Source organism: Cheilinus undulatus, linkage group 23 (genome assembly GCF_018320785.1).
Source record: "Cheilinus undulatus linkage group 23, ASM1832078v1, whole genome shotgun sequence".
Taxonomy (NCBI): domain Eukaryota; kingdom Metazoa; phylum Chordata; class Actinopteri; order Labriformes; family Labridae; genus Cheilinus; species Cheilinus undulatus.
In genome coordinates, this window is record NC_054887.1 from 14492063 (window position 1) to 14513482 (window position 21420).

At 39.2% G+C, this 21420-nt stretch overlaps 2 protein-coding genes across 2 annotated transcripts in view; one reads left to right on the top strand and one right to left on the bottom strand.

The window, feature by feature from the left end:
* Positions 1-6089, top strand: part of mkln1 (muskelin 1, intracellular mediator containing kelch motifs) — a 39625-nt gene extending 33536 nt beyond the window's left edge. The window contains exon 18 of the mRNA XM_041780779.1: positions 2000-6089. Coding sequence (XP_041636713.1) covers positions 2000-2121 — 122 coding nt within the window. The 3' untranslated portion in view covers positions 2122-6089. The remainder of the gene's footprint in view (positions 1-1999) is intronic.
* A 1327-nt stretch (positions 6090-7416) lies between these two features.
* The window catches only part of podxl (podocalyxin-like), a 32116-nt gene continuing 18112 nt past the window's right edge, over positions 7417-21420 (bottom strand). Inside the window, exons 2-8 of the mRNA XM_041780658.1 lie at positions 16028-16687; positions 13546-13757; positions 13431-13454; positions 12503-12635; positions 10084-10127; positions 9813-9932; positions 7417-9347 (exon numbers count right to left, since the gene is read on the bottom strand). Of these exons, the coding sequence (XP_041636592.1) occupies positions 9153-9347; positions 9813-9932; positions 10084-10127; positions 12503-12635; positions 13431-13454; positions 13546-13757; positions 16028-16687 (1388 nt within the window). The 3' untranslated portion in view covers positions 7417-9152. The remainder of the gene's footprint in view (positions 9348-9812; positions 9933-10083; positions 10128-12502; positions 12636-13430; positions 13455-13545; positions 13758-16027; positions 16688-21420) is intronic.

Below are 21420 nucleotides of genomic sequence, written 5' to 3' on the forward strand. Positions count from 1 at the left end.
ACCTGTAGGATTAAAACCTGTTTGTATTGATGATAAACTATCTACCTGCTAAACATCTGCATGTTTCTAAATTTTACTGCTGTGCTGTTAGAGCTATTGGGTAGCACAGCCGAAGGAATTAAATAAGTAAGGTGTAAGTAAGGAAATTTGTGTTTGGTAGATTATTTCTTTGTTGTAACATCACTTTTTGACGATAAATCTTAACAGCGTTGGAAAGCCTGTTTATTTCCGTTTTAAATGGTGCCACATTTGTAAGGAACATACATTTGCCAGATGAGCAAGAACCAATCGATGATGGAAGAACTGTACACTGCCACGACAGCCTGAAACCTCCTCCTCATGCTGCTCACCAGCCTGGTAAAACACTGCTGTGGAATAGCATCCCATTCTTCAATCAGCATTTGTCGCAAGTCAGCCAACATGGTTGTGTTGGTCACTCTGGCAAGAAACGGCACGCCCAAGCTGATCCCACAAGTGCAGAGTCCAGTCCCAGACTGTGGAAATATGGGATTGCCCCTGGTTGCAGAATCTCATCGCGATATCTCTCTGCATTGAGATTGGCTCCAATGATGGCGAGCCTCGTTTTTCCATCACACTATCTCTACTAAAAGGTGCTGCGTTTTTCACGTCCTCTCCACACTTTGACCCTACAATCCAACTGTTGTAGTCAGAATCTGGACAAATCCCGAACAAATCGAATTCTTGTGCATATGTTGCTGACTGCAGCGCAAATGGATCAGATGGTGAAGGGCAGTCACAGCAGGGCCCCTTGCAGCAACATGAGAGTGGAGTTTGGCTGCATGCAGTCTGTTCCAGATTGTCTGGGCAGAGAGCAGTCGGCCATATCGTCCTTCAGACCTTGACTGCAAATCTGCAGCCTATGGTAGGCTGACAGGGTGAGGAAACAGTCTTCTTGAGGTGTCAAAACAAAAGTCATTAGCGACAGCAGAGTAGACTGTTCGGGCCTGGCAGAGAAGATTCTGCAAATTTTACATTGGCTAAACCCACATACTCAACTCTGCTGCTCATCCCACAAACCCATGCTCCTTATAAATGTGGCACCATTTAAAAGGGTATGATTTTTATTGCCAAGAGGCATTGCTATGACAAAACAACACCCAATTTCTAATTTACTGTCTGTGGCTTGTGTTAAAATGGCTGAGGAACAACTAATTAGTGAGATGACAAGGTAGCAGGAGTGTTCTATATTAAGTTTTTCTTGATTTTCTTTCAGTTTTCTTTTCAAAAGAGTTCGTTGACTTGTCTTACAATATGGAGATAGTTGTCCATTAATAATATTCATAAAGAAAACAAGAACTCTGCAGGGCTTGGATGTCCAAATTTTTCATTGCACCAGAGCAATGACATCTCAAGTAATGCTGCTTTTTATCAGACTAAAGTCATATGAATACTTCCGTGTCTGTTCACTGAAGAGAAGCATGCATTGACCTTTCTTAGTAATTACTATATCAATGTTTGAAATATTATCCTCCAACCTATTATAACACAGTGGCAAAACTATTTGTCTCTCTGCTGTCAAAGGCTTGTCAATACAAGGCACAACCCATCCATTTCTCTGCATTTAAAATTAAAGTGCTGGATTTCTCAAGGGGAAATTTAAAGGACAGGGTTTTCAATATTTAACCGATGCAGTGTGGACAGCAAGCGTGCAATGCAAAGGGACCTAATGCTCATGTGGTGTTAGGTCATGTCAGTTTAAGGCAACATAAGACTGAAATAGTGTGAATCAGAACCTTATTTCTGTATTTTCTTGGGTAAATATAGTTTCCCCCTCTCAGTGTGTGACACACAGAGATCTGAGAGAGAGCGAGGGAGAGATCTCTTTTATGTTCATAAAGCAGTTAAAATAAATCCTCAGATCTGTCGGTTTAAAATCAGACACATGAAATTAGCATAAACATGATCAAAGTGCTCCGATTTTGATGTTACAGCCACACAAATTAACTGATATCTTTCTTCCTCTCCTCTCTTCCTTTAGGTTTCTCAGACGTGGATCAGACGTATGCTCAGCGGACCCAGCTCTTTGACACACTCGTCAACTTCTTCCCGGACAGCATGACCCCGCCTAAGGGAAACCTAGTAGACCTCATCACACTCTAGCCCCTCTCACTTTGGACACTCCAGCCCCCCTTTGCTCCTAACCTACTGGACTGACTGAACACCTTCCCATCTCTGCACCATGACAGGACAGAGGACACAGAGACCAGATATTTTTCTATTTCTGAACCCTGGTAGGGGGAAACTACTCATCTGGAAACTCCTGCTGTTACCTGACAGTGAGATAAACACTCTCAAACGACACTACGGTATTTGGATGTGAACAAATACCAACGACATGAACTGTGAGTTTTTCTTTTACCCAAATATCTCTTTGGGTTTTTCTTGGTAATGAAGACTTCTTGGAGCACATAAAGGCCCTCTAAACTCTGCCAAACATCGCTTCTGTTTCTCATCTTCACTTGTTATTCCATCGTAGAAAAATTAAGGCCAAAAAGAGGATTTATTTCACAGAGTTTTCCTTTTTTTTTAAAGTGTTGGATTTGTGCTTTTTACCCACACAAACGCCCACACAGTCAAACACAGACATTTGGAGCAAAATGGATGATGAGATGAAGTCTGCTGAGGCCAATTGTTGCACAATTTCAGCTCAAGTTTACTTGTTAATTTACTTGGTATAAGGACAGTGTGTCCGTGACACGGGAAAACATTTAGGCCACGTTTACACAAAAAAAGATCGACTGAAAACATTTTCATGTTAAGTTTCAGAAAAGATTCTTATTGAGATTAATACATTTGATGCCTGCCACTATGCACACAGCTCGGCAAACACAACTAAAAACTAAGGATGCACGATATTGGATTTTTGCTGATAAAACCAATCCCTTTTATGGTGATACTGACAGTTAAGGTTTATCAAAAATATAAATGTATCCTGCTACCCATCTGTTGCCAGGTCACTCAGCAGCAGGAACTTCCCTTGGCAAAGTAGTGATTTCTGTATAGAAAAACACTACCAAAAAGGCTGTTTTGAGCTGTTTATGACTATGCCAAGTGTTAAGAGTGCAAAAATAAAAACATTCTTAATTCTTAAGCTCCTGTTGTGTCCAGATAGTAGTGAAATATCCAAAAAGAATTTTGAAAAAACTCAACAGCAGTGACAGTACCCTGTCACACAATGCCTGTGTATGGTCTAGTGTTGCCATGGTTTAGCTCATTGAACTCTGATCTTATCCGACAGGAAATGCTTCTCTTTTAAGAGATCTGGATCATTTAGCTCAGTAGAGCTGGCTCTTCATTTGGTACCAGTTTGGCTTTTTAAATATAGATTGAATAACGAAAAAACATGAGGAAAGGAAACTGGCACTCAAACAGAAGCGAGCTACAGTGGCTCACATTAAAGAGCCATTTTGTAGGAAAGGCTTGTTCATTAACACCACATTATTACTCGGTCGCTCATCCCACGAGGTTTATTTAGTTTCTAGTCCATCAGCATTTCAACTAAAGTGTGTTAGACAAAACGAGGAATTTTTTAAATGTTAAAGAGGCTCAGCTAGCCTCTTAGCTCTGTACAAGACTCCTCTACACTCTCCCTTCATCTGACTAGACGGAGGTCCATTTAGAGATTTGAAGTACTAACTTTCCTCCATTCCCATTTATTCCTAATGGCTATCCCCTACTTCCTGACCCCCAACAAGCATTCAGGATCACATGATTGCAAAGAACCTATTCTGCCTCTTAAAGTTGGCCAGACATGACCCAGCAATGATCCACAAGATCCATACTTAAGCAAAAATATGAAAGAAGTAGGGCTGTCAGCTTAAATGCATTGATCCTGATAAAATAAGATCCATAGTTATTCAGATTAGGCACACTTTAGCTTTAGCCACAACGATGTAACATGAGTCCACCTCTGCACCTTAGCGTCTTAATTTACTCTAAAAAGTCAGACAGCTCAGTGGACAAGTCAAAAGTCTGCGTAACCTTCTGTTATTAAGCATTTACCTTATTTCCTTTTTAATCCATCGCAAGTCCCTTTTTCTGTCATTCATTTCATGCCATAATCTTTCCAAAGTTCCAAAAGCAGGTCTTAATCCAAAACTTTAAATGCAAAATAGTGGCATTCCAGTAAGTGACAAAAGGTGAGATTAATTGCAATTAACCAAAAAAATATTAAGAAATATTATAATATTCAAGCTGAACATATCTTTTGGAACATGTTTTAAGTAATTGCCATCAATCCTGTTTCTATGATTGTGGAGAGGACAAAATCAGGATTATGGGTTGAAATATCTCTTCCAAAACCACTGTAGTAAATGTGTATGGCCAGTAGTCGGCAGTGTGGCTTTGTTATGAAGCAACATGGGCATGTTCACATAAAAAACTTTCTACTGAGTGATGAGTCGTGAACATGGGGCTGTTACTCCTAAAGACTCTAAACTAAGAAGTAAGGGAATTTCAGTAGAAGAGTAAGCAGCACTAGAAAGACCACAGGGTCCAGCATTGTTGTAGTAGTCCACCTACTCCTGGGGTCATCATGTTCGGAGGGATCTGCATGTCACCAGTTTACAAAAGTGTTGGGGTTCTCATAAATCTATACACTCTGGAATTAATTTTCAGGCATCCTAGGCACTATTGTTGTGTAATCGAACATCCAAAGCACCTCTAAAGGTTGCTGTTTTCAGATGAGCTTATCCTGTAAATGTGGCCTTCAAAATCTTCTTTTGTGTTGAAATTCAGAACCTATCCAGTTTTGGTTTGGTTATTTTGTTACTCTTTTTATGAATGTGACGGCCAAAAAGAGACAAAATGTAATAATGGAGGAATGATTCTATGAGATAAAGTTTAATATATATCAAAGTATTGTTTTTTCTCCAGCAGTTTAATTTGTCGTCCTCAGTAATGGATGGACTATAACGGGTGTACAGAAAATGTAAATATACATATATGAACTTCTTGGATTGAACAGATTCTACGCTCAGATTTTGTTCTTTTCTCTTTCATCCCTTTTCATGAAAAGAATCAGGGTCTTCTTACAGCATCTCTCTGGCTATATATTATAACTTAAATCTTATAACTTATTGGGATAAATTAAACAATTGGTGTGTGAATGAAGTGCTGCTGCCAGTAAGGAGTTTGAAGATTTAGGTCTTGGATTATAATACTAAGTAAGTGTGAGTTTTTCGCTGACATTTTCCCTTTCCCTCGTCTTTTTCTTCCTTAACGTTCCCCTGAATTTAAATGTAAAGTAAACAAAGAACTGACTGATGTGCCGAAACAAACAAAAACATTGGTATGGTCCTTTAAATGTCAATATGAGCTTAAGATCTCCTGCAAACACTCTGAGTTGAATTGTGCAGGAGTTTAAATCAATATTTTTGGTATCTTTATGACTAAAATATCTTTTTTTGCTGAGTGCCCTGTTATTTGAAATATCAAAAATCCCCTTAAGATGTTGTTTACTGTGGTCGTGGTTGCTCATCGCGTATAATTGTATCAGCGTTTCTATCATCGGCACGTTTCATTTTAACATTAAAGTGGCCTGCTATTTTGACATATTTAATACCTTAGATTACTCAGTCAATAAAAATAAACCTGCAGACTCCCCATGATAAACATCTTCGTTTTATGGTCCCTTAATGGACTAACTGAGCAAGGGATTATTCATAATGTCCTGATGACATTTAAGGCTCCTCACGCTTGCCGTAGCATTTATTTTTTGTTTTGTGCCAGAAGAAAACTGTGTTAAAAAATAAATGAAAGCACCTTTGTATGGAAAAAAAAACAAACACAATGCCAAATACTACTCTTGTTTTTGATCTTTTAGGTTAAATCTCCTCCACACAGCACTGTTTGCTGGATGAAATATTATTTTTTTTTTTTTTTCATGTTTTCTTTCCATCTCGCCCCTCTCTGGACCCCTGGGTGGGACTTGGGAGTTTAAAGGCTGGTACTCTCCGATCAGTGAGCACTACTCTGTGGATACAGTGAATGTGTAGAAAGCCTTGTAGTATTGCATTGTATGTAATGTATATAATGAATAAAGATTGTATTTTGTTCAGGTTTCTTAAGTTCTTGTCTCTGTGCTCTTTCTGCCCTCTAGTGGCCATGTGCTGATATATCAGACCAGGACTGGGCAATACACACGTGGACAAAATTGTTGATAAACTTCTGTTAAAGACAGGAAAAGCTGCAATGGTCACTGAAATTACTTTAAACTGAAAAAGTAATAATAATTTAAAAAAAACTGAAAATTAACTCATGAAAATCAGACATTGCTTTTGAATTGTTGTTCAACAGAATAATTTTAAAAACAAAGTAACAGAACTGGCTTTGACCAAATTGGCAGTACCCCTATAAAAAGTTGTAAAATAGTTTTACCATAGAGACATGTTAAACTAAAGTGTGTCCTGTTATTAGCATCACTGATGTCTTCTAACTTGTCATCAGTCAGTCTGCCTATTTAAAGGGTGAAAAGTTGTCACTGCTGTTTGATATCCTGGTGCGGACCACACTGAACATGGACCATAGAAAGCTAAGGAGACAGTTGTCCCAGGAGATTAGAAAGAAAGTTATAGACAAGCATGTTAAATGTAAAGGCTGTAAGGCCATCTACAAGCAGCGTGATCTTCCTGTGGCTACAGCTGCACACAGATTTTTCTCCCGTTTTTGCCCGCTCCTCACAGAGCAGACTTCTGTGTTATGCAATCCGAAGGTGAGCAGCTGAGTTGCACGCTGATGTGACGTCAGTACAACCCCCTGTTGTTGTGTGTGCAGCTCCACCTTTTTGGTACGGGTAGGTAAGATTGGTACCCATATGGAAGGGTGCAGAAAAGTGGGATTCTTCGGGTCAGTTTTTTGGGACCCTTTCCAACTTTTGCTCTGTGGAAACGCAAAAAACAAGTGTGCTGTTCCGCACTGACTGCTTGGTGGAAATGACCTATATGAGCCCTTGATCTAAATCCTGTTGAACATCTGTGAAAGGAAGTGAGACATGCAGTCTGGAGGAGGCATGCTTCAAACCTGAGACAGCTGGAGCAGTTTGCTCACAAGTAGTGAGCAAAAAACAAACTGGGACAGGTGCGGAAATTGCTTAATTGCTCTGATTGCCTCAAAAGGTTGTGCAAAAAAATATTAAGTTAAGGGTACTATCACTTTTGTAAAGGGCAGTTTTATAAGTTTGTTTTTTAAATGATTGTTTTGAACCACAATTTAAAACAATGTCTGATTTTCACTGGTTAATTATCAGTAGACTTTTTACTTATTAATTTTAAAATTATGTCAGGTTTTTCTTTAACAGAAGGGTACCAACAATTTTGTCCACATGTGTGTATTGCTCCATGTTGCTCTGCCCTGATACTTACAGCTCTATAGTAGAAAAATCTGACACCAAACATGGAAAATTTTCCCTTTATTTGCAAATCATGACATGTAAAATAAGAGGACCGCCGAGACGGTGGACATTTACAGCTTCCAGTGTGTCAGACCCCTGTTGTTCACCTTCAGCGGCAAACAAACATAAATACATCAAATACTGGTAACGTACTTTGGTGAAAAAACATCACAGCTATAGTGTAATAAAAGTGAAATTATACACACAAAAACACAAACAAAAACAATAAAAACAGATGAGGATTGGAGGGCCCAAGCTGATGGATTCACATGTTTATAAGTAAATATATATTAATTCTTAATGGGTTAAAGGGAGAAAATTATCACACAAATTAAACAGAAAATGTGCTCAGATTCGGCTGCAGGATTTAACAACAAATCTTTAAACATGACTCCATCCCTTTAGCTTCAGGAACAGTGAAAAATACAAATATTTACAGTGTTTGCCTCACTTTTATGTACATTATTCTCAGCTTTATTAAAGTGTTTTTTTTTTCCTTATTACCATACTGACTTTACTGACTGTGGAATTGAATTTGACTTTAAGGTTTTATTTGCCAGGATAATCCTTCTATAAAGCTGTAAAAATCAAATATTCTGCTCTAAATCCCCCCAAAAAGTATGATGACATCTGTGAGATCATTTTTTGTTATCGTTGTTTCTTTAAGTTTTCTGTCATCATTTTTTTGTTGTCATTTTCATCTTTTTAGGTCTTTTTTCCTGATTTTTTCATTGTTTTTGTTGTAATTTTTGTCATTTTTTCATCATTTATTTCGGTGCCTTTTTCATCATCTCGGTAACTCGGTATGTATTTTCCTATTGAAATTACTGTTAATTTTGTGTTGATCCATGATATTTCGGTGGAAAATGCTAACATTAATAATTGAATGGATAGTCTTAATGGTACAAAAATAGGAGCTCTTAGTCTGGAACAGTTTCCACCTGAAGAAAAAATAATCTGCATCTAAACTTTGTGATCACATTATGATAAAAAAAAAAAAAAATCAAACCAAGGTCTTACATCAAAATCTGAACTTAAAACACAACACAAAAAGACTTGTCATTTGCCCCCTTGGGCCTCCGTACATCCTTGAGTCATTATGTGGCATCTGGGTTTAAACCCATCAATCTGTCCTATTTCTACACAGGTATTCCCTTCTTTTATGGATTATATTTGCCAGTTGAAGCCTCTGGTAGCTCTGACATGCTCTAGTTAAATCACCAGGATGATTTAAAGTATCCTGAGGTCTCCATAACTATGTTAGTATCTCTAGAACCACAGAGGCAGCCGACATGTCTTTAACGTCTGTAGCTCTCCTTCAGATCAAAAGTGATCAGTGTTCACATGCTGAATATTACATAAAAATACTTTATTTACATGTGCTTGTGAACAAATTTGTTAATCGTGAAAAAAGGCACAGTCCACTCTATGTTTTGGACACTTTCTGAGAAAAACTGTAAAAATTGCTCTAAAGGAAGTTGCACAAGAATATTTCCATGTAGGCACAACTGTGAATAGCTGAAGTGGCTTATTTTAGAGCTTGTAAGGCCACTGTGTGATTTCATTGTTTCTTAATCTTTAAAATATATGGGCTTGTTTCTTTCATGGGATGTATTTCTGTGTTTTAAGTCTTTCCTCGCTCAAGGAAGAAGAGTCTCCATCAGCCAGGTCCCTTTGCAGCTCCTTCCTCCCCCTTCCTCCTCTTTGTTTTCTTCTTCTTCAGTGTCCACCAAAGTTGTCTCTACAGGTGAGTGTCCTCCTCGTCAGGCATGTCCTCCTTCAGCAGGTTGTCCATGGGGACTATCCAGCTGTCGTTGAACTCTCCGTTCGGCGCCATCTTCTTCTCCTGCATCTCCGGCTGCACCTCCATCACCTCCAGCGTCGGATTGTCGTGATAACCGTTCTCCACCGTGTGCAGCTCCTCGGTGAGGTGTTGCTGCAGAGAAGAATTGAATTTGAATCAACTTTAAACATTTATGTCAAGATCAAGATGTGGTAAGAATTCTGCACTGTGTTAAATTAAGGCAAGAAAAGCGGAAAAATTGCAAACTTTATTTGAATTTTGAGCTCTGTTTTCAAGACAGTCATAAAGATTTTGTTATTTCAGGATTTGAGGTTCTAAAAATTGAGTGCATGTTCAAATCTCTAAACAAATCTTTAAAACAAAAATTTTTTTGGCCTAGGAGCACAGTGGTGGCAGCATCATGTTGTAGGGACGCTTCCTGGCAGCCAGCCCTGGACAGCTTGTAAAGGTCGAGGAAATGGTTCGAAGATAACAAGGGTAATATTCTGGAGTGAATGAGTCAAAGCCCAGACCTCAATCCAGTAGAGAATTTGTGGCTGGACTTGGAAAGCCTGACAGAGCTAAAGCAGCTTTGATAAGAAAAACGCCTCTTCTTACCTGGTTCTCGTTGTAAGGTTTACGGTGATGCGAGGCACAAACAGCAAGGATGACGATCATGATGAGCAGAGCTCCACAGGATGCCAGGATGGCTATCAGAGTCTTATTATCTGTTGGTTTCTTTACATAAAAAAAACATAAAAACAAAAACTTTTTATTGACTGGAAAATCCTGCGAATAACGAATACATCTTTACATCCTGTTTCATGGATGTTGGCTGAAGTTATATAGCTGGGGTTTAAAAATAGCAGAATTATCCTTTAATTCTTACCTTGTTAATCTCTTCATAGATCTGTGTTGCCAGGCTCGTTTTCACTGTAACATAGATATTGTTGTATTAGTTAGCATATCATTTATAACAATATGCTTGCCTGTTGTATCTAAAAAGAATGGTGCGCCTCCCCATATACACTGCATTTCTGTCAAAAATTCACATACATTTGAATGTTTTTCAGTGATTAAATCTCATTATAACAGGCCTAAACAGCACACACTTAATCCAACCAATAGGTTGTTTGCAGTCACATGATCCCAATGATGCATGGATGTCAAATGGGGGACAGGAAGTGAAGAACAGCAGTTAGGAATCAATGAAAACAGGAGAGAGTCAGCATGTTAAAGCTCTGCAGTTATCACAAAACATCCACATGCATTAGGTATGATCCCTGAAATTCACAGAAAGTGATTCTTCCACCTATCAACCTGGTTTAGAGGATCGATATCACAAATAACTAACTCTGCAGACCTCCTACTGCATGTTGAGCCAGATGACTGGAGACAAGAGACTTGAGGAGTCTTGTACTGAGCTAAGAGGCTCCAAAAAAGAGATGGATATTCACTCGCAACAGATGAGGCTGGACATGGGCTGTGGAAACACGGGCAAGATCGAGGTTTATTGTGACAAACCGTACTGAACCAAACCAGACCACTTGGTGGAAATTGGAACACAAAACATTGGAATTTTGATTGTGCATCTCTATGCAGAAATCACTTCCTGCCCCCCATCTGGATTTCTTCTCCGTGATGTCACATCACCTGCAAACAAACTATATTTCTTTTAATTAATTGTCCAGCATTACATTAATTTAAGTTAATATGTAAACCTACTTTTGATAAACCTCAAAGAAAGAAGGGTTCAGGCCCCGGGTTGGAAATCAAGAACTTACAAAATTATGAAAAACTGTTTTCCCCCTTCCTGATTTTGCACTTTTTGAATTTTTGTCCCATTTAAATGTTTGAGATTATCTATCAAAATGTGATATTCAAAGATAATCCAAGTAAATACAAAATATAGTTTTTAAATGATGATTTCATTTATTAAGAGACAAAAAGTCATCCAAACCTACCTGGGCCTATATGAAAAAAGTAATTGCTTGTCCTCGTTAAATCATGAATTAGCTGTGATTAACTATATTTTATGGAAAGCTAAGTTCAATTTCACTGTCCACACCCACTAGCCTGATTACTGCCAGATATTTTGAATCAAGAAATCCCTTAAATAGAACCTGTCTGAAAAGTGAGGTAGGCTACAAGATCTAAAAAACAACACATCATGATGCCATCTAAAGACACAAGGACAGATGGAAAACAAATCACTGACGTCTATCAGTCTGGAAAGGCTTTGGGACTCCAGTGAACCACAGTGAGAGCCATTATCCACAAATAGAGAAAACTTGGAACAGTGGTGAGCCTCCCCAGGATTGGCCAGTCAACCAGAATGACTCCAAGAATGCAATGATGACTCATCCAGGAGGTCACAAAAGAACCCAGAACAACATCTAAAGACCTGCAGGCCTCACTGGCCTCAGTTAAGGTCAGAGTTCATGACTCAACCATAAGAAAGACACTGGGCTAAAACAGCATCCATGGGAGAGATCCAAGGCCTAAACTTCTGCTGACAAAAAAGAACACAAAGGATATTTTCACATTTGGCAATCCTGATGATCCCAGAGACTTTTGGGAAAATATTCTGTGGACTGATGAGATAAAAGTTGAACTGTGCGGCCCTTTACATCTGGTGTAAAACTAGAACAGCATACAAACAGTCCAACATGATGGTGGCAGTGTGATGGTCCTGAATCACTTGCTGTAATTGACAGAGCTATGAATTCAGCTCTATACCAGAAAAACCTGAAGAAGAATATCCAAGCATCAGTTCATGACCTCAAGCTCAAGCAAACTTGGGTTATCCAACAAGAAACAATGATCTGAAACACACCGGCAAGTCGACCTCTGAATGGAAGGTTTTGGAGTGGCCTTGTCAAATCAAGACCTAAATCTGATTGAGATGCTGTGGCATGACTTTGAACAGGTTGTTCATGCTTGAAAACCCTCCAATGTGTTTGAAATAAAATAATTCTGCAAAAAAGAGTGGTCCAAAATTCCTCCACAGTGAAGACCCACTGCCAGGTTACTGCAAATGCTTGCTTGCAGTAGTTGCCACCAAGGATGGCACAACCAGTTATTAGGTTTAGGGGGCACTTATGGGTAGGTTTAGATGACTTTTTTCCCTTGATAAAAAATCATCATTTAAAAAAATCATTTTGTACTTACTGGGGTTATCTTTGTCTTATGTTAAAATTTGTTTGATGATCTGAAATATGTAAGTGTGATAAATATACTGAAAAACACAAAATTAGGAAGTAGACAAATACTTTTCACAGCACTATAAAGGGAGGACGTTCCTTTACCTTTTCCGTTAATCACCACACAGTCAAACTGGACTTTCCCTTTGTGATGCCTCCATGTCAGCGTGCAATTCCCGTCCAGCATATCCAACATCAGCCGTCTGCACACCTCCACCAGCTCTTTCTCTTCATCTTTCTGAAGGTAAAATGACACACAGGTAAAAATCTGTGCCCATAATAAATGAAACATCAATAACTATTGACTATTGTAAACCTCTGCTTTGTTTACAGCTGAGATCAGACCTGTATGTATGGTGACTTGTGGATTATTTTTGGCATATGACAGAGGAGCGTAGCTGTGTAAAAGGTCAGACAGAGAGGATGGGTACAGTGTGGGAATGTAGGAAACTAGTGAAAGGCAGGAAAGTTCCCACTAAGACACTTTTTCCACTCGGTGACTGAAATCTTTTCTTTAATCATGAGCTTCACTACTTCCTGTTTGATCACTGGAAACTCAGAGTCCTCAAGGGAAGGGAAGTCTGGATGTTTTTACAGGAGAGCATTCTAAATTCTACAAAAGTTGATGAAAAATGTCTGTTAAGTGTTATTGTACCAGTCCTAAATTTCATTAACCCACTGGGAAAAATCCCTATGTGCCAAATTGTGTTAATTTGGATGGCTGCTGTTTTGTTAAAAAAAAAACACAAAAAGGTCATGAAGGTAGATGATTAAAAACAACACGTCTTATTGTTCTTGCTCTCCCTGCAGGATGTTGCACAATAATTGGACATCTTTAATTAGACTGAACGTTTGGGAGTAAATGTCAGAGAAGAAAGGAGTGGAAGGGTGCGGGTCAGCCTCCCATGGACGGGACAATAGCTGAGGTTTGAGGAGAGTCGGGGCAGGAACTGTGTTTATTATCACGTGGATTGTTCTGGAATAGAAGCAGATTTTTAAGAAACAAAACTATCAAAATAAATTCAAATCTTACCTCATGACCAGTGTTTAGAGAATACTGCAGGAAAAAACAAAATATAAGACGTCAGTTAAATCAATCAGAATTGTGTTTTTTGTGAATTACTGTGTGAAAAAAGCTGAAAACATACCTGGAATGTTTTTGGCTGAGCTGCCATGGTGGTAGCAGGGATGGTAGGCATTAGGGGTGCTGTGGTTCCAGCCCCGGTTCTGGACGTTCCCCCTACAGGCGGTACCACTTTGGTGGAGGGGCTGTTGGTGGTCCCTGTATTTCCATCTGGCACTGGGTCCTTCGATGCTGTTGGCTGTTGGTTTGTCATCGTCACAGTTGTTTTCTCCGTACCTTCAACAAAAGAAAAGGTCACAGCGGTAAAGTCTCCAGATGATGGTGCACAACCTTGACAGTATAACACAGGTGAGTATAGAAAAACCTACTCAAAGGAACCTGCAGAACTCAGACAAGTTTGATGCAAGTCACAGATCTGGGGAAGGCTCCAAAAATGATCACTGCTCTGAAGGTTTCCAAAGAACTCAGTGGCCTCCTTTAATTCTCTAATAGAGGGAGTTTGGCTTAATCAGGACTCTTCTAAGAGCTGACCAGCTTAAATGAAATGAGAAAATTTTAAAAATTTTAAATCTTAAGTGTTTTTGCAAAGGGTCTGAATACTTTTGTCAATGTGATTATTCAGTTTTTAAAACTTTTAGTAAAAGTGCACATTTTTTCAAATTTCTGTTTTCACTTTGTCATCATGGGGTACTGTGTATAGATTAATGAGAGAAATAAAACTTTTTTCAACTGTTCTGGTGCTTGATCCATACTGGCTTTGACCAAAGGATGGCACAGATGTTTCATTTAGACCACAGGTAACTGTGTGAAAAGGTGGACATAGGCTAGTAAAGCTTGAGTTTGTCTCCTATTTGAAAGATCCATCAAATTGATTTATGAGTAATTAGTTAGGATTTTTAATTTTTCCTCATTTGTAGCTGTTGTAGGCAGGATCGCCTTTAGAACTGGCTGGCCCCCTAAGAAAATAGAAGAATGGGCCCTCCCCGGTTGTGATTTATTGATGATATCACTGCATGTTTGTTGGATCAGTATCGCTGATGCTAGCATTCTGACTAGCAGTTATCTCATTTGGAGTGTCAAGCTATCATTGGGTTCTGATGTTGGAATTATTTATTGTGCTACTTTTTAACCTGTTTCGCCACTTTTTCTATCAATTATTGCCGCTGTTTTTTTGCTTCATTCTGGCCAGAATTTGAAAGTTTTTAACCTTCTGTTTGGAACCAGTTTTTGCAGGTTTTCATCTTTTTTCCTTTTGCTGCACGTTTTTCCCACTTTTTTCCCCACTGTTTCCTACTCTTCTCCTTTATATGACATTTTGGCCCCTATCAACTCATTATGCCATTTTTACCCAATTTGCAACTTTCTAGATGTTTTTGAAATTTTTTGCCAAATTTTGCCCTTTATCACTCATTCTTGCCACTTATTTCTCTGCTTATTTATTTATTTATTTATTTTAATTTATTTTTTTACCACATTTTCCCATTTTTAACCATTTATTTTTTTGCCACTCTTGCCCATTTTTGCCACTTATTTTTGCCACTTTTTTTTAAACCATTTTTGCCACTATCCCCCATTTTTCGGCAATCATTTTGTCACTTTTGCCTACTTTTCAACCATTTTTGCTGGTTTATAAATTTTTTTAGCAGTTTTTCTTGCCATTTTTTGCCCCTCTATGAACATTTTTGCCCTATTTTGCTCATTTTGGCCACTTTTTCCAATTTTTCATTAATTTTTGCCACTTTTTACTTATTTCTTCTTTACTTATTTTTTGCCATCATTGTATCCTTTATTGTACCACATTCTGCCCATTATTTTCCCTTTTTTTTGCCCCATTTACCCCCATATCGGTAATTTTTTAATGCTTTTTTTTGCCAGTTTTTGCCACTTTTAACCTATTTCTTTCCATTTTTGCCATCCTTGTATTTTTTGCCACATTTTTCCCATTATTTCGCAGCTTTTAACCAATTTTTGTCCTATTTTGCTCATATTGGCAACTTTTTCATGCCCCCCCCCCCCATTTTTGCCACTTTAGCCTGTCTTTCCAAAATTTTTTGCCATCCATCAATGTTTTTGCTACTTTTTGCATTTTTGCTACAAGTTTTGCTCTTTTTTTGCCACTGTTAACACATTTTTGTCACAATTATTTTGTTCTTTTCCATAAAAGAGTAGTCTCAGTTTCTTCTTCTAAATTTTCTTGCACCCTGACATCTATGCATATTATGGCTTTGCTATGAAGTCAACATCATTCCCCATCATTTAGTTCAGTGTGCCCTTCCACATTGTTAACATCACCAACAAAAAGGTAATTCTGTCTTGAGGAAAGGGTTTTACATTTTGAAAAAAATCTAAACGTTTTTGTTACTTTAATAAGTGGTTATTATTCAGGTTAAAAATAAAATAACATTATTACAGCTTACAGTAGCCTTAGAATTGGCCATGGTTTTGCTGACCTCCATGGGCCCCCTCTGTTTGGCAGGGTCCCAGAAAGCTCTCCCCTTTATCCCTTCTTATGGGCAGCCTTGAATGTAGGGTGTGGGGTATCTCACCTCCTTTGCTGTCCCGTGGGCTCGTCTTCACCATGATGGTGGTGTGACTCGTGGACTGCTGTACTGGTGTCGGAGCATCTGTGGAGATCTTTGCGATCGGTGTCATCGTCACATCACCTGGACCCCCCCGCTGTGTTGCAGGCAACCCAGTCCCTTGTAGTGCCACTGTGACACTGGGATCAGAGGGTTTTATCTTCTGGATTACTGAAGCGTTGGTGGTCACCACTGCACCGCTACTGCTGCTGTCAGTGGTTACAGCAGTGGGATTCACAGTAACAGGATGGGTTTTACTCTGTGGAGTCATAGCAGCAGTAGTCCGGGTTGCGGAAGTTGGTGATTGGTTGTCTGTGACGGCTGGGGCTGGAGGTTGTGCTGGAGTCTGTTTTTCTGTCGGTTTGGGGGTAGCAGTGACCGTGGTGGCTGGCATGATGGTTGTAGCAGCTGCAGTAACTGTGGTTGCCTGTGCTGGTTTTGTGGTTTCAGCAGTAGCTGGCGCCAATGTGGACTTGGCATTTAGGTCTGTGTTCACCTTAGCGGTGGTAGCTGGCACCGTCTTTTGAGTGGTGGCAGGATTTGTCACCACGGGTTTAGTGGTGGGGTTATTAGTGGCACTTGTAACTCCCGCATTGTCACCTGCAGAGATGATGTGAAACAGGAAGCCTGTGGAGAGGAGAGAGACAGGATAATTAACTACAGACTCAAGAAAGAGACTCAAAATAGACTTTTAAAAAATCTGAGTTCTGACTGGAACCATTGGTGTTGCCCTCTGCTGGGCATTTGAAAAAAAAGATTAAAGGTCATAGGCTTCACTTTTAAACCTGAGAGGCTACGTCACTTCTTATCAGTGGTTAAAATATTGTTAAAAGATGAGAAGTTGTATAGTACATCTCTATCTGTCTGTCCTCTGATATCTAATCAAAAATACTGATAAGCAGACTCTAATGAAAGCCTTGTCTGATGCCCTGTGAAGTGCGATCTGGTTGACCCCTGCCCCCTGACTTCCAGCGTGAGCTTCACTCTTGGCGCTCCTTCTTCTTCTTCTCTGTCTCTCTATTTTTAGTCGCCAGGACAGGATGCTGCACACAATAAAGTTGGAAGCACCACACCCACATCACAGCCCATTTGGAGTGCCCCTGCAACAATCCTCGCCTGACTCTGAGTCCACGAAACAATGGCAGTCCCCCCTCCCCACGCTTTCTGTCCTCCACCCACCTACACAACAGCCACTCACAGCCAGAATACATGTTGAGACACATGAACCTACACGTAGCCACTCTAAATGACATAAGCATCATGGTATATTTCCTTTAGGGGTCACAGAGACTTTTTAAAGTTGTAGAGCTCAAATACTGTGCATTACAGACTCCAGCGCTATCTTGTTCCCATCCTAAAATTCATATATGAAAATGATCTCAACTACCTGAGGATCAGTAAAGGTTGCCCTTTTGTCCCTAACTTCCTTAAGATAAAACATAAATCTGTGTGTTTATTTAAGTTTATTTAAGTCTTTTTGAAGTTGGTCTGTATGAGGTACCTAGCAGTAGAAGTGGCATTAGCCTTCAGTGATTTCAGTGAGCACTGCTCTTTTAAGAAGGACTCACTGGTCATACTGGCCAGGAAGCTAGGCTATACGGCATAACAGATGGGTACAGTTTCTCCCCGTAATTTAGTGAGTTTTGGTAAAAAAAAGGGCTACAAAGCAATGTTGGCTCAAACATACGCAATGTTTTATTTTATACCCTGAATGCCTCTGTGTTTTTGTCACTATTTTGCAATGTAGTCTTTGGCGACCGATTACTAGCTCCTGCACAGGGAGAAACTATACCCATCTGTTACGCCGTGTAGCCTAGCGTCCTGGCCAGTACAACCAGCGAGTCCTTCTTAAAAAAACAATGCTCTTTGAAGTCACTGGAGGCTAATGCCACTACTATTGCTACGTACCTCATATGACTCAACCTCAAAAATATCCCTTCAAAAATCCCTGTTGGTCCTCAGGCATATCACTAGGGGTGAAACGGCCCAGACAAAAGAGATGCTGTCAAGCTTGACCTTGGCTACTGAGCGACACACATGTGCGTCCACATACGTTAAGCTTAACTCTGACTGTGCTCCCCACATCAAGCCCCGATGTGGCACATCAGGTCCTGTGATGAATCCTTAATGCCCTATAGCCTAAATGTATGCACATGACTATATATGGTTGAGTCATCAGCATACACTGAAATACGTGCTTTAGCTATAATCAGTGAAGACTGTGTACAGCAAGGTTGTTATAGTTGACTAAAAATAACTAAAAATCAGAAATGTACGAAGCATTTTAGTTAACTGAAACTATATTAAAACTAAGCTTTACAGAAAAACTAAAACTAAAGGAGTGTAACATGGCCTGATTAGATTTTTTTAGACTTCACACGGTAATAGAGTTATATGCTTTGAGTTGTATTTAAACATCAACTTCAAATAAATAAAAAGAAAAGAGAAGCCTATTTGAATGGGGGTTTGAATGTCTATGTTTACTCATCCCTGAAACTAGCCTTAAAAACAAATCAAAACTTAACTGAAATTCAAAACAGATAGTGAAAATGGAATATAATAGTGGCCCAAGACACCTTCCCTGAGGTACACCATGTTTCACAAGCTTCACATCTGAAAAACTGCCATTAAAATACTATTTGTTTTCTATCAAAACAAACAAAACCTGCCAATAAATCCATTTATTTTTAATCTCAAGAGGTTGAGCAGTTTTTCTGGTACATTTTTTGAAGTCCCTGTAAAGTGAATTGGACTAAGATTGCTGTAAACGTGAAAACACTGAGATCTATGTGTTACTGAATTTTTTTCATTAAACAGTTGTTCACCTCTTCCTGAGCCTTGGAGATCACCAGTCTCAATGGAGGATTACCCCGCCCCCCTAACATTACAACGATATAAAATCACCAAGCAGTTCTTTTCAGTAGTTGGTTGTTCGCAGATTTTACTGCCTTCATCGAAAGTTAACATCCAGCTACATGCTGTGTTTTTGTTCATTGTGAAGTAAATTTCCCAAATCAATCGGCCACAGTGGCCTACGCATCATTAAAAGTACCATAATGGAGAGATTTGTGCCAGAAAACAGTAAATTTAATCCCCAACCTGTCTCTGCTGTGGCACAGAGCTGGCAGCTGCTCTCAAATGAAAAGCATATTTCTGAATCTGAGAGGATCATATTTCTTGTGAATGGGTGTGGCTTCATCTCATTTAACCGACACACCCACACCATCGTGGAGCAGATGATGATTTTGAAGCTTAATTCAATAAACTTAGAGGTTTTTTTCATGACTGAAATTTGGCCTGATGGTTCAAAACACAGTGGCCTGTCATAAAACAAACCTAAAATACAGATTTTTTTACATCACTTTACAGGGACTTTAACATCATTTGTAAAATGAGCAGCACTCAACTGACATAATTGTTCATCATTTGATTAAGAGCACCTGTATTTGTTGTTTTTAAATGAACAATCATGTGCAAATATGTTACTGTGTGTTTAATGGCACACATGATTTTACCTTTGGACAAAAGTAAGCAATTGTCTGGGACTTTGTGCTCAAAGAGGCCTTAACATATTGTCATTATAACTGTCCATCAAATATGAGGCATACATGTAAAACTACTTATAAAGAGTAAGATGTGTTTAAAATGTAACTGAGGAGCCAAAACTGAGGAAAATGGCATCAAAATAGATTTTGATTGTCCAAAAAGTCTCTGAAAAGGAGCAGCAAGGTCCAAGCCCCTTCAAAAGGCCTGCAATGTCTTCATTTTGTGCAAATTTACGCCGATCTTAAAGATGTTTTGAAGTAATGAACTCGTAGATTGCTGTGTGACAAAAAAATAGCATGCAATAAATTAAGAATTATGAGTTATGATGCTCTTCTTAGTACTATTGACCATTTAAATTTCTCATTTGGTAGTTCTTTACTTGCCTGAAAAGAGATACTTCTAAACTGCTAAAACCATATTTGATGGCATATTTGCACATTCAAGTCAAAGACAAATTTCTCCCTTTTGCGTGAGAAAAAAAGTTCTCTATAAATCTTTTCCATCCCCTTTTTCTTTGTCTTTTCATAAATGAAGAACTAACTAGTCTCGTAGTTAATCCATATTTCCCACAGCCCATGAAGGCAGCATTCTGCCTGTGTCAGAGTTGAACAGATAAGAGCATGTAGTGTTAAAGTGGAGGCTGGTGGTGCGGAGTCTGTGCCCTCTCTGCAACACAGAAACTTCAGTTATCAGCTGGCAGCCTGATGGGACAAAGAGCAGGGGGCGGACACTCAGAGGAGAGTGAACACGTACTGCACTGTGTTCACACTTTAATGACAGCATGTAAAGTGATCAACACTCATGGGAATGCTGATCCTGACGTACAGTAGTGGTAAAATATGAATATTAAAGACTAAAGACATTAAAACGTATTTTAGTTTTTGTTGGATGTTCAGTACAGTAAGGATTTCTAACATTAAATCACATGGAGGGAACCTGTCATCTGGAATCCTGTATAATTTTCCAAAGATGATGAATGACCTCACACTGACACAGTGACCAAACCTTTCCTGTTAATCATCCCTGTTAATCATCATCCCTCCCCTCCTTCTCTCCCTTTCTCTTTAAGGTGTGGCGTCGTGTCCGCTGTGCCCCCTGCTGACCCCAGCTGTCACTGATGCGTCTGTTTCTTGGTGTTCAACACGCCGACTGATCCGCTGCTATCAGTACCACGGCTGTTTTTACCTCGACCACACATTCCTCTGCATGAAAACACGCACACATATCAGCACCTGTGCTCTGTCAACTCTATCCTCTTATTTAAACTCAACATACAACTTTTTTCAGGTTGTTTAATCTGATGGATTTTACCAGATACTTAAAAACCTAAAAACTTTGCATAATACACACAAGAAGAAGTCTGTTAGAGCTATTCAGTTTAATCAGTTCTTGCTAAAATGTTTCAAACAATGTTTTCTACCATGGCTGCTGTCTCTCATGATAGAATGAGTGTTCAAGCTCATTGAACTGATAACAGTGTTTATGTTTGGTTAACTTTCACTTCTCTTATCAACCTCCTGCTGCCTGCTGAGTTTCCTTCAGCACAAGGAATCTGTTTGGAGTCTCTCTGGAAGGTCCAGTCACTGGTTAATCTGTATTCCTGGCTGCCATTACACCACGAAGACAAAGGAACACTCCAAGCAACTCAGAGAAAAGGTTATTGAAAAGTATAAATAAAAATTTCAAGGCACTGAACATCCCTTGGAGTTCAGTTGAATCCATCATGAAGAAATGGCACATGTGTAGATCTGCCTTGATCAGGCCGTCCTCACAAACTGAGTGACTGAGCAAGAATGAGACTAGTGAGAGAGACC